Source organism: Nanorana parkeri, unplaced genomic scaffold (genome assembly GCF_000935625.1).
Source record: "Nanorana parkeri isolate BGI_ZX_2015 unplaced genomic scaffold, ASM93562v1 scaffold213, whole genome shotgun sequence".
NCBI lineage: Eukaryota > Metazoa > Chordata > Amphibia > Anura > Dicroglossidae > Nanorana > Nanorana parkeri.
Window position 1 is genome coordinate 417,713 of NW_017306481.1, and position 18,296 is coordinate 436,008.

The 18,296-nt window shown below is 44.2% G+C and overlaps 1 protein-coding gene across 1 annotated transcript in view; it reads right to left on the minus strand.

The window, feature by feature from the left end:
- Positions 1–2,859, minus strand: part of LOC108786456 (hemoglobin larval subunit alpha-like) — a 9,664-nt gene extending 6,805 nt beyond the window's left edge. Inside the window, exon 1 of the mRNA XM_018555756.1 lies at positions 2,765–2,859. Within this exon, the coding sequence (XP_018411258.1) occupies positions 2,765–2,859 (95 nt within the window). The remainder of the gene's footprint in view (positions 1–2,764) is intronic.
- Between the last annotated feature and the right edge of the window lie 15,437 nt (positions 2,860–18,296).

Consider the following 18,296-nt stretch of genomic DNA (forward strand, 5'->3'; position numbering starts at 1 on the left):
CCCGAGACCTTTTTTGCCAGCCAAAAAGGTCTGCTTCTGTGTTCTTAGGGCAAGTATGGACTTCCCTGGCAAGTAAAAGCCATTACTGGCCGATGGGTGCGCCAGGGCAATACTCTAACCGACTGCCATATGACTAGAGGGGAACTTGGATGTAGGCGCTTGCCTGGGCTAGTAATTGGCAGTTCATAAAGTACATCACCTCTGTTTGAGGCTGCAGACCTCCACCTTTCTACCTCTATTCACTGCTGCCCCTGCATGGGGAAACAAAGCACAGCATCCTGCCAGGCAATCACAGGCCCAGCACTGCTCAAAGGCTGTACAATCCTTGTGATGCATTCCGCTAGCTGGACTGCAATAGCAGGATCTTGCATGTGAAACAGCTTTATCACAGCTTGAAGAGGACCTTTTATCCCAAATTGAGCAGCTTACTCTGTCTTTGGGGGAGCAGTGCTGGTGAGGACTTATAATCCAGAAGTCCATGCATGTGCATTCCGAGAAGCAGTGGTGGCAAAGGGCTGGAGAGATTTACAATCCATTAACCCCCGCATATGCACTCTGAGGAACAGTGATGTCAATAGGGCTGCAAAGATTTACAATTCATTATGCCCATGCATGCACACTTTTTTAATCTTCATACCTACCTGACCCTCACCTTATAGAATGTAGTTGGTCTCTTGGGGAAGCAGGTTAATGCCATTTGGTAATCAAACACATGAAGCAACCTTTGCGAACAGATAATGAAGAAACAGGACCTGTCAGAACCCGCTAGACACTATCAATGCTTTATATCTGGAAGCCATATCAATGCTGTATATCTGGAAGCCACATACATGTGGGCTCAAAGTTAAAGCACAACAGGATCGTATCACTAACAATGCTTTATACACAGGACCATGAAAAAGAAAACTGGCATGAAGCAACAACTCCATAAGTTACATATAAACATTAAAAGCACTGAGGAACCACAGGTGACAGCAAAATACTCACATGAAAGGCACAAGATTAAAGCACAGTTAGCAACACCACATTTCTGTAAGATCCAGTTAAAGCTTTAGGGCTTGTTCACACCAAGTGCAGAGCAGTTACAGAACACATCAAAAATGCATCCCAATGGTATTTTGAGCTCTAGGTCGCACCACAGCATTCAGTTCCAGAGCATGTGGAAAATCTGCAGTATGCTCCATTTGTTTCTGCTCAAATGCACCAAAAACACATGCAAACACCCTGGGAGCCCATTTTAGGCCAAAAAAACAAAAGGCACACAACGCATCAAAACACACTGCACGTGCAGAGACTCATGCAGATCTGGTCCACATTTGGTGTGAGCAAGCCCTCAGTAGCAGAGCAACACATTGCACTCAGTAAGCACCTGCAAGGTTAAAGCACCACAAGCAAGCTAATGGATGGTTTAGGTAAAACCTGCAAGATCCAGCTATGGCATTAGCAGCACCACAGAACCATACACTTCCTTGCAATGCACCTGTAAGGTTTAAGCACACATGGAAAACTGAATGGATCTTGACAGAATCACAGATATTCAGAAAGATTCAGCCAGAGCAAAGCAGCACTGCAAAGCCATAGGAAATAGTAGCCCACCAATTCCTTAAACTAATTGAACGAAAAATGGAGTGGATCCTACTTCTCCATCTTGTCCATGCGTGTGATCATTCCATTACAACCATAGTTTCTGATAATGTAGCGGAGTCAGTTCTTCGAGTCACAAGACAAGGAGGCTAAGCAAGTATTCAACCCACCACCATGACAGAGCAAGCATCCAAATATGAAGAGACCATTTCTTGCACCCCAACTCCAAGGCTATGGGGAGGCTTCCCTTATAAGATTGCATTCAGCCACCTGAACAAAGAGAACTTAACAGGAGGCTGAACCTGTGCAGCAGGCCAGAAGGAACCATCAAGTTAAGGGCAAACAAATGTTTTGTTTTTTTTAGTATAACCAGCTTGAGCAAGGAGGCCAGAAAAAAAAACCCCACGAATAGCTGCCTTAGGAGGCATGGTTTATAGTATAACTGGTCCTGTGATTGGGCAGGGGGCAGAGCCATACCCATTGTATGCTGCCATGTGGGTGTCCAGAAAAATATATAACATTTCCTTTGGTTAATAGTACAAATGCTACTTTAATGGTTCATAAATTAGCAATCAAAGTTACATCTATCATTTTTATATTTTATATTTTTTTTTGTTTACTTGAAAACACTAAAAACTCAAGTTAAATCTTAAAAATGCATTCAAGCAACTTAATAAAAACTCTTATTTGTGTATCACACAGCTGTAGATCCTCAAATCTCTAAATGGGTGCCGACTGTCCCTTCTGGAGGGTGGCTACTTTTTGTGCCTTACAATCCATGTGTGGTGTAAAGTAGCCACCAACCCAAGCTCACGCCCATGATAGACTATATTTTACAATCTCACACTTAGTAAACTAAAATGTGAGATTGTTGTCAATCACAGGCATCAGCTTGGCTCAGTGCTTACAACACACACAGATCATGGGAAACAAAAAGTATCCACCCTCCAGAAGGACAAACATCAGAACCCATTCAGATATGATTTGAGGAGCTACAGCCAAGTGAAGTTTACTATTGGTTGTTTTGCAAATTCAGTCAAAACCATTTTTATTTTTTTTAAAGGTTATGCTATTACATTAAACTTGCAACTCTTTTGCTTTTACAATATGCATCCATTTGAACACACACACACACACTAATATATATATACACACACACACACGAATAAAGGCACCTTACCGGTCAAAAGCCTCACCACCCAGATCATCCGCACGAGGGGCAATCTTCTTACACATGTCAAGGATAACCTCCTGCTCACTTGACGTCAGAACCATTTTGGTGCACACAAAGCCTTCAGTCAACTCAAGAAGGGTCCACCCTAAACTGAACATCCTCCCACTTTTATAGCATTAGCATAGTAGCCACAGAGGTCAAAGTGGAGCCTTATTGGCTGAAACTGCATACCACCCTCCTAAACTAATTTGTCCTCTGAATCATATGCTTGCTCTATGTCCGGATATAGGTTATGCATCGTATCTCTACATGTTGATTACAGAGCTTATATTATTTTGTGCTTACTGAGCTATTGACCATCATTGTAGTTTAGCTCATTAATTAAATGGCATGGCACATATAAACTTATTCTATTACATAGCATTTTCAAGTTAAAACATGATAGTTGTGATTGTTTTGATTTAATGTGTTATCTTTCTTCTACCCTTCTGAGGGTTAAGAATATCAGCCAAGTATATTTGTCAGGGAAAATAGCTCACACACCCTATATTTGTTATTTCAAAAGAAAATCTTGTATGAGACTTTTGTTAGACACTATGGCATTTGAGTTAATTTTTTTGTATATATTTATAGTGTGAGGGTATTGGCTCGGTAGTAGCTCAACAGCAGGTGTGTGTGACTCCCTGGATGAGTACTTCACACAGAAAACAGGCACAGCAGGCAATGGGCAATGACTTTTGATGAAAATCACATGTGCAGTTTATTTACTCTCTTTAACAGCAAAAGAAACATGAAAATAAATCCTTGCCACTTTGGCAAGCTTCTACACTCAGTTTTTCCTGACTAAGGCTGGGCACACACCTTACAACCATCGCAAGACTTCTGTCTTGCGATGGTTGTAAGGTACTTAAAAAAACGTACGATCTGCCTATGTTGCATAGGCAGATCGTACTTGCGATGATCGCAAGCCACGCCCCCTGAGGGGCGGGCTTCCGATGACCGCAATGCCGAACGGGCAGTGTGCGCTTGCGCACACCGGCCCGTGCGGCTGTTATCGTACAGACATGCCACAAACCCGCCGAACATCGTACGATGCTCGGCGGGTTTTCAAACATATCCGTAAGTTTAAAGTCGTGCGACCTTACAGTAGTAGAGGTCGCACGGCTTCCACACACCTTACGATCATCGTACGATCGCGGGATTTCCCGCGATTATCGTACGATAATCGTAAGGTGTGTGGGGACCCTAACAGCTAGGAGCAACCTTGTGCTGCCCCAAGCACCTAACTCCCGGACTGGGACTAAAAATAACTCCCGGACTGGGACTAAAAATAGGCCCGGGCATTTTAGACTGAGCAGCCCAATCACGTGACCACAACAGGGGGTGGAGCCAAACACAGAAGAGCAATCGAGGGGCAGGGCCGGCCACTAGTAAGTACCGGAGGGCTACAGCTGAAACACAAGCCTTGCTACAACCAATACACAAACCTTGCAACAATGTAGGAAGCTTGCTATAGAGAATATCTGTAAAAAATAAGTCAAGGCAACTGGACTTGCTGTATTTTTCTTGAAGACGTTTCACTAGTCATCCAACCAGCTTTCTCATATCAGAAATTTCTGAATTGAGAAAGCTAGTTGGATGACCAGTGAAACGTCTTCAAGAAAAATACAGAAAGTCCAGTGACTTATTTTTTACAGATATCCCATGACCTGGATGAATGAACCTTCACAGACATATTGCTATAGAGAATCGGATCTCACTGGCCCCCCAACCCCCCTGGCATTCTCTGCACTAAAGTAGCTAACACTCTAATGTCCCCCGCACAGTCACACACTATTATTATACATTTATAAAGCCCTGACATATATAAAAATGCGGTACAGAGAAGTCACATCAGTCTCTGTACAGAGGAGCTTACACTCTAATGCAGAATACCATCAGCTATAGAGGACTAAAAATCCCTGCAACACATTATACAGCAATGCAGAATTATAGTATATGAATTTGGTACATACTCTGTGCTGCCGCTCTGCTCCCAGGTACCAGCCTGAAGTCTCGGACAAAGGGTCTCAGGAGGGAAAGATAGGCGGCCGGTGGAAGCCCTGTAAGAAGGCACCGTGTGGTTCCCCAGAAGCCTGCAGGACCTAACACAGCCAAATCAACGCAGAAGTCAGTGGTGTAATGCAGAGTACAGACACCAGAGGTGCAACGCAGAGTGCAGAGATCAGCGGTGTGATGCAGAGCACAGCAGTGTGACGCAGAAGTCAGTGTTGTAATGCAGAGTACAGAAGTCAGAGGTGCAACGCAGAGTGCAGAGATCAGCGGTGTGATGCAGAGCACAGCAGTGTGACGCAGAGGGCAGCTGTGTGCCGCAGAGTGCAGCGATGTGACGCACAGTGCTGAGGTCAGCGGTGTGATGCAGAAGTCAGCAGTGTGATCTACAGTGCAGTGGTCAGGGTGTGAAACAGAGTGCAGAGGACAGCGGTGTGACTTACAGTGCAGAGGCCAGCGGTGGGGGTGGGGGGTTCTAGTCTCAGCTGAAGCCTCCAGTCCAGCATGATGCCCAGCTGCCTCCTTGTGCCCTCACTTCAGGACCCGCTCTTTCTTTGCCAATGGTAGCCCTGCAGTCTTATTCCTAGCCTATGGCAGCTGAAGTGGGCGGAGGAAGTTGCTGGTGGCCAACTATTAGGAGCCCAACTATTTAGCGGGCTTTCAGAAAGACAGTCGGTGTTCTGTCGAAAACTCCAACTCCTCAAGATCTCCAACGACCTGACTTACTTAGAAGTAAGAGGTTCGGCCGGGAAGGCTCTACTGCACGTGGGCCACCCGCGGCATTTCATCCCACCTGAGACCCTGCAGAGCCCACCTTAGACCCCCACACAGCTCCTGCAAATCCCCCCGGTTGATGATTTTTACAGATCCTGCCCACCATAGACCTCGCAGAGCTCACCACAGATCCTGCAAAGCCCCCTTGAGACCCAGCAAAGCCCCCCACAGATCCTGCAGAGGCCCTGCAGGATCTCAGGGGGGCTCTGCAGGATCTGTGGTGGTGCTGCAGAGCCCCCTCAAATCCTGCAGAGCCCACCAAAGGGTATTGCACAGCACACCTTAGACTCTTTGGTGGGCTGTGCAGAATCTATGCTGGGCTCTGCCAGCACAGTTATCTTACCTTACACGGCCTGACCTCTTTGGAACATGTCCTCATCATCATCGGCGCCCGACACGGCCTCCGTGTCATCTTCACTGCCCGACTGCTTCGGCGACGCCTCCTGCCTCCTCCGTCAGTGTCTCTGCCCCCCCGCCTCTTCCGTCTCGGGGGCACTCGACAAATTTTTTTCTCTCATGGGGGCCGCTTGCCACATTTCATACCTTAAAATAAAATGTAACTATATCCAGTTTAAGTACTACAGACACAATAAGGCCCTATTCATATCTGTAGGTTTAGGTGTGATTAGGGATTCCTGCATCAGAAACTTGTGTTTTACTGCATCAGGAATCCCTAATCTGGCATTTACAAGTGGCAGCTGTCACCTAGTCAAGTTAATGATCAGGTGACAGCAGCTGCGTGTAAACGCCTGCACACCGCATATAATGATACGTGATATGATTACATGCGGTTAGAAAACAGTCTCCCTGGATGCACAATCGATGCGTCCAGGGAGAGTGATTGATTCCTAACTGAATGTAATAATATCACGTATCTTAACATGCGGTGTGCAGGCGTTTACATGCAACTGCTGTCCCCTGATCATTAACTTAGATGACAGCTGCCACTTGTAAACGCCAATCTAGTGATTTCTGTTGCAGGAAAACGCAAGTTCCTGACGCAGAAATCCCTAATTGCACCTAAAATAAAGGTGTGAATGTAGCCTAATACACTTCTTCTCCCCAACCCCCCCACCACCACAACACGTAAAAAAAAATACAACCCCTGTACATATACACACGCACACACACAACCCCAGTCCGTGAAACCCCCCCCAGATCTTACCAATAATTTCTTCACAATCCTTTCGGCCAGTGTTCACTGAAAAAGCGCTGGCCGAAAGGATCCGAGTGTGGGCGCAGATTCAGCTACACGGTCTGCATCTGACAGTGTCCGCAGCTGCGATCCCTCCTGTCAGCTCTCTCCTCCCGGCTGTTCTGTAGCTGCAGTGGCCGGGAGGAGAGAGTGAGCTGGCACGACAGGTCGCAGCGGTGGGGACCTCAGCACTGCCTGTCACGATCCCCTCTGCAGCTCATCTGACGGCACCATCTCCCCGCACCCTTCGGCGCCCAGCAGCTTCGGGCATAGGGGCCGGGACGGGCCGAACACAATCAGCCTAATGTTCGGCCCGCCCCGGCCCCTATGCCAACGGCTCATTGATATGCAAATTATCGCGGCCCATTCACTGACCTCTGCACTGCGTTACATTTTGACCTCTGTCCTCTACATTACACTGCTGACCTCTGCACTGCATTACATACTGACCTCTACATTACACCGCTGACCACTGCACTGTGCATGACACTGCTGAAATCTGCACCCTGTTTTACAACACTGACCTCTGCACTCTGCATGAAACCGCTAATCTCTACACTCTGTGTTACAACTCTGACCTCTGCACTCTGGGTTATGAACTCTTCACAGGAAAAGCAGAAGGGGAGCAGAGCAAGACTGGGCAAGCATGCTGTGTAAGAGAGTCCTAGCTAGTTTTATTACACATGATTTTTGACACCTACAAAGGCCTTCAAACTAGAGATGCACTGATACCAGTATTGGTAAAAGTGCCCTGATACTAAAAACTGATTTTGGCACTTTAATTTTACAAATTGATTCGGCTGTGTTAGGTCCAATGTTTGCTGGGGACCTCGTGGCAACCTCCTGGGGAACCACATGGTGCCTGCTTACAGCTCTTCCGCCGCCCGCACATCACCTCCTGCTAAGAGCCTCCGCATCCCTTCGGAGACCCTCCACAACCCTCCTGATACTCTCTGACCAAGACATCAGGCTGACACCTTATAGCAGAGCAGCAGCAGCAAAGAGTATGTCTCTTGAATATACTATGAATCCGCATTGCTGTATAATGTAATGCTGGTTTTTGTAGTCCTCTATAGCTGAAAGTATTTTTTTACATTGCTGTATAATGTACTGCTGGGATTTGTACTCCTGTATAGCTGTTGGTATTATTCTGCAATGCTGTATAATGTATTGCTGTGAATTGTAGTCCTTTAAAGCCAGTGCCATTCTGCATTGCTGTGACGTGGTCGAGAAAATTTATAGAACACTGACTTTGACATTGTCCGGCTCCTCCCACTATCCTCCCAACAGCTCACAGCCTGGAAGTCCAGCAGCATACGGTGGGTGAGCATGTCTAAGTACCGGACATGTACTGGAGTAAGGCCAGAACCATGAAGGGAGCCCAGCAGGAGGAGAGTGCCATCCCCCAGCCCCTTTCTTGCACTTACTACTGAGTTCTCACATCACCCGACCACTCACACTACCGTTACATGGATGGCAAAAGTGGCAGGTGGGGGCGGTGGAAAAGGCAGAGCCGGAGGGGGGCCAAGTTGCTGCACCATGGGCCTCTGGGTTGTACTTGCCCCCTGGGCTAAAAGTTTAGAGTCAGCCCCTGCCTACATGAATGAGATGATAGACCAGAGGATATCTTAGAATATTCTGTATGACAGAGATCCTAGCCCTGCTGCCTCCCAGAATTTAGCATTCTGAGGTTAAAAGAGAACTTAGGCCCCATTCACACTTGAGCGTAGTGGGAATGCATGCCGCGTTCATGCTCGATCATGTGCGGTTGTTGCGTGTCCCATTTGATTTCAGTGGGTTCCTGAATAAGCAAAAAACACTGAAAAGTAGCACGTGTAGTGAAATCTAGAGGAAAAACATGCGTCTTCCTGACCCCGTTTTGGGTGCCAATAATGGTAACGACACACCAAGGGCATTTTGCATTTTTTAGGCCTTTTGCAAATGTACATCAAAGAGTGCATTTATGTGTTTACGTGCATCTGGTACTAAATCCTAGCATCAATCTGTGCTTGTGTGTTTAAATGCATCTTAGTGTGTTTAAAAGTTGTGCCGGACTATATTATTTTTAAACACGGATAAACTGACTGCAGGTAAAAGCACCTAAACATCATGTGTGAATAGATCCATTAGAAATGGTTAGATGCATATATATGCGTATAGAAAAGCTTTTTAAATGCATAAAACACATCTAATCGCATATAATGTGAATGTAGCCCAAAATCTTTTTGTAAATGCATATTTATGCATCTAATGAATTTCAATGGCTGTATTCACAGCTTGTGTCTAGATGCTTTTATCTACAGTGTATCTGCGTTTTCAAAAACATAGAAGTCAGGTGCATGTAAGAAACAATGTGACCTTCTAAATGCACCAAAGTGCACTTAAACACATTTTGACGCTATGAATTTGTATCAGGTGCATCTAAACATAAACATGCATCATTTAAAGCATCTAGAAGCATAAACACAGAATCTAGCCTGAAAGATTTTCTGCTGCATATAGGAGGACAAAAATGCAAGTGCCAAGTATGAATAAAGCCTTACTATTTTGGGCGGGGCCGCTAACATGATGTATGGGTGACTGTGTGACTCCCCTGGCATTCTTTAGTCTTAGCCAACAGCCGATGTAGAAAGCAAGATATGTTTCATGTGTATGATTGTAAGCGCTCACGGGCAGGGCCCTCCTTACCATCTTGTCTTGATTTGCATTGTACCTTCTTTATAGTGTAACGAGCTGCACAAACTGTTGGCACTGTATAAATCCTGAATAATAATTATTAGTATATGAACCCAAAACAAATAGATTTATTTTTTAAATTTAGGAACAGTAGGAGAACTGTTACATAGTTACATAGTATTTGAGGTTGAATAAAGACATTAGTCCATCAAGTCCAACCTATTAGGATCTCATTCTAGGAGGACCTGTACCCCTGTATATTGCGGTCCCTTAAGAAATCGTCCAAAGGTTTCTTGAACAATTCCACATTATTTGCTGAAATCAGCGCCTGTGGCAGTGAGTTCCAGACCCTAACTGATCTTACTGTGAAGAACCCCCTTCGCCCCTTGTGCTGGAATTTTTTTCCCACCAATTTTAGGTGGTGGCCTCTAGTTTTTGTAATGGAGTTAATTTTAAACAGTTTATCGCTAATGTTGCTACCACCATTGAACATTTTGTACATGGAGATCATATCCCCCCCTTATCTCCTCACCTCCAATGTAAACATGTTTACATTTAGTAGCCTTGTCTCGTAGCTCTGGTCCTCCATACCCCTAATTAGTTTGGTTGCCCTCCGCTGGACTTTTTCCAACTCAAGGACATCTTTTCTTAGTACTGGTGACCAGAACTGGACCGCGTACTCCAGATGAGGTCGAACCAATGATCTATAAAGTGGCAAAATTATAGACTTGTCCCTGCAATACATCCCCTTTTTAATACAGGACAAGACCCTGCTAGCTTTGTTTACAGCAGCCTGGCACTGCAAACTACCTTTCAGTTTGTGGTCTACAATGACCCCCAAATCCTTCTCCATTTCTGACTTCCCTATCGGCATACCCATAATTGTATAACCCATTTGTTTATTTTTAATTCCAAAGTGCATGACTTTGCATTTATCAACATTAAACCTCATCTGCCACATTAATGCCCACTCCCCTATTTTATCCAGGTCCTCCTGTAATGTTATAATGTCTAAGTCCGTGTCTATTACCCTCCCAATTTTGGTGTCATCCGCAAACACGGAAATATCGCTGTTAACACCCTCCCCGATGTCATTAATAAATAAGTTGAACAATATGGGACCCAGCATAGAACCCTGAGGCACACCGCTCATTACACTAGCCCAGTCTGAAAAGGTGCCAGGTCATACTGAAACATTAGTGATGTAATGATGAAAGTGATGTAGATGATAGTGTAAAGCAAGCAGAGGCATAGCAAGATCACGAGACACCCCGGGGCCCCACCCCCCACAAACCAAACCATAGTTCAATTGTGATACACACGCTTCATGCAGTCTGAAGGATGGAGGGCCACAGACTGATTGCAGGTTACCGGGCCCCCCTTCTGTGTGTGAGGTTACGAGGGCCCACCCAAGTGGCAAAATGCTAGCGCCCCATCACAGCTGCAACTGCTGTGACCCTGTAGTTCTGCCACTGTATACTTTAGAGGATTACAAATCTCAGCAATACATTATACATCAATGCAGAATACCATAATTTTTAGAAACATAGCTCACCTCTCCTCCTGCGTTCCTCCCACCACTGCCGAACCTTCGGCTCTGTAATCACAAAAATTAGGCAGCAGCGAGGCCCCAGCATGTGCTGAGGCATCTGCTTAACTTGAGTAAGCCCAGTGCAGGCACTGCTTAACTGCCATGATAGTAAACAGTGGCAGAGCAGCTGAGCAAAGGAGCAGTAGTGCCCCCTTATATATATACAGTATATGCCCCCTTATAGATAGATAGATAGATAGATAGATAGATAGATAGATAGATAGATAGATAGATAGATAGATAGATAGATTTATTTGTCACATACATAATCGTACAAGTATGATATGCAGTGAAATGCTTACACGACTGCAAGAAGGAGAGGGAGAAGTACAAGTAGAGAGAAGAATCAATAATAATATAAGACTTTTATATATATATATATATACAGTATATACAGTATATATGTTCTCAGTCTCCTCAGTAACATTGCCCACACTCCATATTTGAAAAATACAGGGGATCTGCAAGCTAATTGTTTTTATATTTTGATCTCCACTAAGAAAAATCAAACTGTGTGTGGTCATTCTGTCTTTTTTTGGCCAATAATAAGCATTTTTTTTTTCAGTGGGGTTGTGTACTATGCTTTTTCATTTAGATTGCTTTTACGATTTGCTAAGAAAATTCCACCGAATGAATATTGATAGAAGTGATCACAATTTGGATGAAACTGAAAGAAACCACCTAACACTCATGTGTCAATACAACTGTGGTTTGATACAATTAAATACTGCAGTTGAATCTTAATAAACTATGCAAAATGAATTTGTGTGGTAAGAGTAAAGTAAACATGTAATGTAAAAAATACATGCGGCTACCATTGATGACCTTCTGCAGAAATTGCTAATTGACTGGATGTTATGCGGACACTCTTGCTTTCTGTGTCACCAACCCAAAACAAGTATACAAAATAGAAAAGTCAAAAATCCTGCATACTTGTTCTGATTACAAGCACACAGTAGGGTCAACTAGCACTTTCAAAAGTAGGGGTCAACAAAGGCAGTTTCATGCTTCCTTTAAAGCCTGATTAAACATTCAGTTTAAATAAGTTAAATATGTTGAAGGTGCATCAAAACCAAATGTGTACAAAGTCTTACAATTAAATCTCTCTAGAAGTCAGCCACTGTAGAGAAGTAGAAACTAGAGAAGCCTATCCCCTGCCAGCATTCTGCAGCGATGTACCCCTGCTCTCTGTGTGTAAGTAGTGATCTTCCTGCAGAGGTCTGACACCAGCAGGAGGCATGTTGGACCCCTGCAAAGAGATCACTGCTTTCACATAACGAACAAGGGTCTATCTTTACAGTATGCTGACAGGAAACAGGCTTTTCTACTCTGAAGAAGAATTTGCACAACTTTATTATGTACATGGAATGATTTTGTTCCTGCTGTCATGGACTAGGGACACATTGCGAAAAACTTGCACAACTGTGCTCAATTATTTAATGTGGAAATAAAGAAGGGATGTATTCCAGTTCTGTAATAATGCTGCCCTTCTTTTTCAGATATGGAGTTATAATAACCTGATCATTTACAGTGGCTGAGTTCTTGGTGGCGTGGCCAAAAACAACTGAAGTCATAGGTTTATTGGGTCGGTGTACAGTAGGCTCATTTTTACACATTTATCTTATATTCTGCAGAGCTGTATTTATATGTAGACAATACATAGGGACAATGTGCAGCTTAGCAGTGTGTGATATAATGTATGTATATAGGAAGTGATCAAAGACAACAATGTCAAAGACAAATTACTTTTGAGCAGTGGATGGTACATAGGTATAGGAGGTGATCAGTGAAGGGACAATCTGAAAGTGGAACTTGAATTAATCAATTTTTAACTTTTACTTTTAATGCTATGTGCTAACCTTTCTTTACTCAGCAGACCCCTGGATGCCTGCCAGGCTTTATGCCAAGCTCATCCTGGAGGTGGTTTGATCCATTTGTGAAGATGGACAGTGCCTTTAAGAGTATCATCAGAATAAAACACTCAGGGTGATTTGTTTCATAAGTTGTTTTATTTTACAGTTATATGGTTAAAGGTAGCAATTGTAAAAAGAAACCAACATTTTTGAACATTTAATGCTCATGATAATTCCATTGTACTTTTTTAATTAAAAACAAATATCCACCAAAAAGTTATATTTTACTAGTGTATGATCTCTGGTAGGTTGCCATCCACTGACTTAGTGTAATTCAGCATTAGGATTCCCCAACACATACAGTGAACTTCCAGATATGCTCTCTTTTACTACAGAATCTCACTCCTGCTACATTGTCTATGGCAGGGGTGGTCATCCTCAGAGGGCCACTGGAGGGCCACACAATAACTTTGTTTTTATAAATTTGCTCACAGAACGCTAGGAGTGTGTTTGACAATGTGGGCTACAAGAACTAGGTTGCATGATGATGGATGTCATTCAGTCTGAAAGACAAGCAGCACCTGATCTCGGAGGGGTCTCTGTGGACAGCACTGGGGATAAGATGAGTATTGCAGTACTTATAGTTGTAATAAATGGCCTTTCCTTGTATTATTTTTATATGTTAATTGGTATATTTTGTTGTTCTTAGAGGTAGGTTCATAAATTAGGACAGAAAGGGATCCATAATAGAAAAAGTTAAAATTTCACTGGTTGCATGCTTATGTTTATAACATTTTAAATTTCTAAAGTTGCAATTTGGACTTCTTTTTTTCCTCATTGTGTGAAAAACCTCAGATAATAAAATACATCAGAAATATGCTACAAAATGGAAAAGGGCATCAAATTATTTTATTAAATCTTTTTATTTTTATTTTATAATGTCTATATTTATCATTTTGTTTTTATCATTTATGCATGAATTTGGGTTTGTAAACCAAGACTATAGCGCTCCCACTCATCCGCAGTTGCGATCCACTGTATCCTATAGGCCACACTCCAGGCGAGACGTTACACCAGTATCCTCTCTTGACCTGCTGCTAGTGCAAAAATCTAGCTACCAAAGTCCCTAAAAGACAAAGGGGGTTATTCACTAAGTTGCCAAAGGCAGGTGAACGAATAACTGAGCTGAAGTGAAGTGAGCCGACCCCGTTCGACTATTCACTTCAGCCGAGTACGGCTGGCTTCAGCTCCCTTTGGTTCAGCCTAATATGTTCAGAATGTTCGGCTGAGCTGTAGTGAAGAAGCTGTTCAACTCGGCCGATGCAACATCTGGATCGGCTGAGCTGAATGCCCGGCAGTTCACCCGCTGACGTTCGCCCCTATTCTCATAGGGGCAGAATGGCAGTGAGTGAATAGCCAAATGCCACTCAATTATCCTGTTCGCTACCTCATGGTGGGCATTGGGCACAGAGAGAACATGATTTCAGTGACTTCTAATATACAGACAGCTAATTATTTAGATGTCTGTTTAAAGCTAAATTCCAACCTTATTTTTTCCCCCCACATACTAGTCCTCTCCTGTGTCTCTCCTGTGTTGAAAGTTAATAGTTATAATTCCTTGCACAGTTGCATCTCCACAATATAGTTGTGCATCTCCACAAGCCTAGTTGCTGTCTGAATGGTTTCAATCATCACCATTCCCCTTTCCGCCTGATCCATACTGTTGTTGCAGCCCCCTCCTCCCCAGCTATTAGCTTTCTCTGTCATCAATAATTTTTGCTCTTTATTATGTGTGGGTGTGATCTATAGGGCTGGTGTAAGTCGCCCTGCTGCAGTACCTGATCATTATATGAAATAACAAATCCACATCATTCCTTTAGATATACATCCCTTCTGGCTACTGGGCGCTGCAGACTTTAGCTGTGCAATCTGCTGATCAGTAGTTGATTACACTCTATTAAGTCTAAAAAGAGGTATTTCTTGAAAACAAAGCTATTTGATTCAAAATGTTTAATTGCATGTTGTTTGAGGGTGGGGGAAAGAAAAGGTATTGTATGTGTACATTATACTTCAGCTTTGAAAATGCAGCAATAGTGTATTTTAGCAACTCTCCACATTTTAGAAACGGAGAAAAAACATGTAACATTTTAAGACCTTAATATATTTGCTGTTCTAGTGGCTGCACAGTGGGTGGCTTAGTGGTCAACTTTCCTGCCTTGCAGCACTGAGATCCTCAGTTTGAACTCCAACTAGAACACTACCTGCACAGAGCTTGCATGAGTTTCCGCTGGGTACTCCGGTTTCCCACCATACATTAAAGACATGTTGGTAGCTTAATGGGCTTCTGGCCCTAGTATTTACACTATATTACCAAAAGTATTGGGTCACCCCTCCAAATCATTGGATTCAGGTGTTCCGTGAAATTTCCTTGCTACTAAATATTCTACGGTCAAGTGTTAGTGGTATTATAACAAATTGGAAGCAACTGGGAACAGCAACTCAGTCACGAAGTGGTAGGCCACGTAAAATGACAGAGTAGGGTCTGCACATGCTGAAGTGCACAGTGCTCAGAAGTTGCCAACTGTCTGCAGAGTCAATAGCTACAGACCTCCAAACTTCGTGTGGCCTTCAGATTGGCACAACAACAGTGCATAGAGAGCTTCATGGAATGGGCAACTCATCTCCATTTTGATGCGAACAAGGGCCTATTGTGCATAACCCTGGCCCACTGATTGTGGGGGTCTGCGGGTGGAGGGGGCTAGCTGTAATCTGGAGGCCCTCTTAAGAATAAAGGGGGCCCCCAGATGATGCCCCCTTACGTAAATGAGTAGGGGTATGTACTACCCCTGCTCATTCACAAACAAAATGTAAAGTGTATATAAGCACAGTGTAAACAAAGGAGTGGGTATACTGGGTAACATCATTCACAACAGCTGGAGGGCCGGAGTTGCCCACCCCTGGTCTATTAGCCTGCACCTTTATTTACATTTGACTGTGGAACCGGAGCTGTCATTCAGGTTTAGTCTCCCATCAGATGCAAATGTGTCCATCAGCGGGGTTTTACTCTCATCGGTCAGTGGGATTAAGGATCTGCATTGCTGGACAACGTGATTGATGATGGATGTGCAGCAATGGCATTTTTTTTGGGGGGAGGGGGTGGTTTAATTTTAACAGAGAGCTTGTCAAAAAGGTTCAGTGTGTTTATTTACACCTCCATTTTTTTGTGAATGAGTAGGGGCCTGAATAAGAATTTTGGTAATTAATTTTGAGGGGACCCCACTTTTTTTGTTTGTTTTATTTGCTAGGGATTCCACATAAAATCCATACCAGACTCGAAAGGGGTTGCCTAAGCAAGAACCCTGATCAATATTAAAATCACTACTTCCAGCCAAATGGATTTTTTTTACATTTTGTTTCGGTTGATGCATATCCTCAGCCCTACTTTTCCAGCCAGGATTTGTGAATTTAGCATCATTATTTTTCCTTTGCAGAGAATACAAAGATATTATAAGGTTTTGGCAAACAAAGTGCTGCTCTAAAGTTTTCTTTCATTAACCCCTTCATGACTGAGGCCCTTTTTTCATTTTTTGCACCCATGTTATATTCCACATTTTAGGCCTGAAAATGACGTAAAACCCCCCAACATTATATATTTTCTGAATGCCAAGACCCTATAGAATAAAATGGTGGTAGTTGAACATTTTTATGTTGCGCAATATTAGCGCAACTCCTTATTAAACCCCAAAATTTAGTGACAAATTTAATTAAATGCCCCAAAACACAACACAGGACACAAACTAGCGTCCTCCCGTCACCCTAGGCTCAGTATACCGCGAGCTGTAGCTTGCGGTATACTGAGACGACGCAGTATACCACGAGCTGTAGCTCGCGGTATACTAAGACGCTGCAGCTGAAGCGGATCCCGACAATTTTGCCGGCATCCGCCCAGGTGCGTGACTGACAGCTGGCTCTGCCTATCTAAAGGCAGAGCCAGCGGTACCCGCCCCCTCCCCCATCCGTTCCGCCAGTCAGCGCTGGTGGATCGGAGCGGGGAATCCAGCCCCTCCCCTGTCACGGCAGAGAGCTGTGACAGGATCGAGAAGTGAGCGAACGCCGCTATATGTTCGCTCACCTCCCGATCTACTGAGCCGACCTGTGACAGTCTCATTTTCACAGGTCGGCTAGAACTATGAGGTGAGTGCTTTTCAAATTTAAATTAAACTTAACAATAATAAACATATCTGTTTTGTTTATTTATTTAATATTTTCTGTATTTGATGGCTCTGTTATTGGCTCTTGGTGGCATCTGATGTATAATACACTGTAAGGCATCATTCACACACGAATCGGCCTGCACGTACAGCTCCGTGCTTCGTGCGGGGCCGTACCAAGTAGCTGCCGGGAAGGACAGGTGCTGCGTGTGATTAGAACGCAGCCCCCGTCCTTCTCTATGGGGCTACGCGGCCGTACGCCCCCCTACGCTCACCTCATTAGCAGGTCCGTAGGGGTGCGGGTGATCGTATTCATACGCCGCCGTAATGGAACATGTATGTATCCCGGCCAGAAAACCCGCACCCCTACGGACCTGCACATGAGGTGAGCGTAGGGGGGCGTACGGCCCCATAGAGAAGGACGGGGGCTGCGTTCTAATCACACGTTTATATAGTTTATAGTTTATTTCCTTCAATTATTTATTTGTAATGCTGTGTATGAATATTCATTCCTATCCCTCACAAGTGTCAGGAATCATATAGATATGATTATATATTACACTGCAAAAAATATCTTGTGTAGCAATGTAAAGAGATTACATCTTTTAAACTCTGTACTTTGAATGGGCAGATTCAGTCATAAACTGTCTGCTATGAATATTGTATACTACTTATTCAAGTGATGAATAATTGAAAATTGTTTGATAGGAAGATTGATTGTTGTGGGCAGAGGCGGCTCTCTAATTAGGCGAGTTAGGCGACCGCCTTAGGCCTCGCATGCATAAGGGCCTCGCGGCTGCCTAACTCGCCCGATCTACAGCAGAGCTAGTTTAACCCACGCCACCCGTGTCCCTCCCGCAGGGCTGCTGCTAATGCAAGGCAGGACCAGGAGAAATGGTAGCGTCCTCGGTCCCTGCATAGAAGCGAATACAGCCGAATAGAGTGGGATAGATTTCTGGTCCGGCTGTTTTACTGTGTCGTCCTGGCCCCGCCCCCTGTTCTGTGCTGCAGTGAGGGAGTTCTTCGGCCGTAGCTGTGACCTGTGTCGCCGGGCCGTGTTTGTGTGTGGAGACAGTCCTCCTGTCTGCTTTGTTTGCTTGGGGAAGATCATTTGTAAAGTGACACAGAAATTCCTTCTCGTTCTGGCCGAGGGGGGGGGTGGGGGGTTGGACGGGCCGGGGGTTTG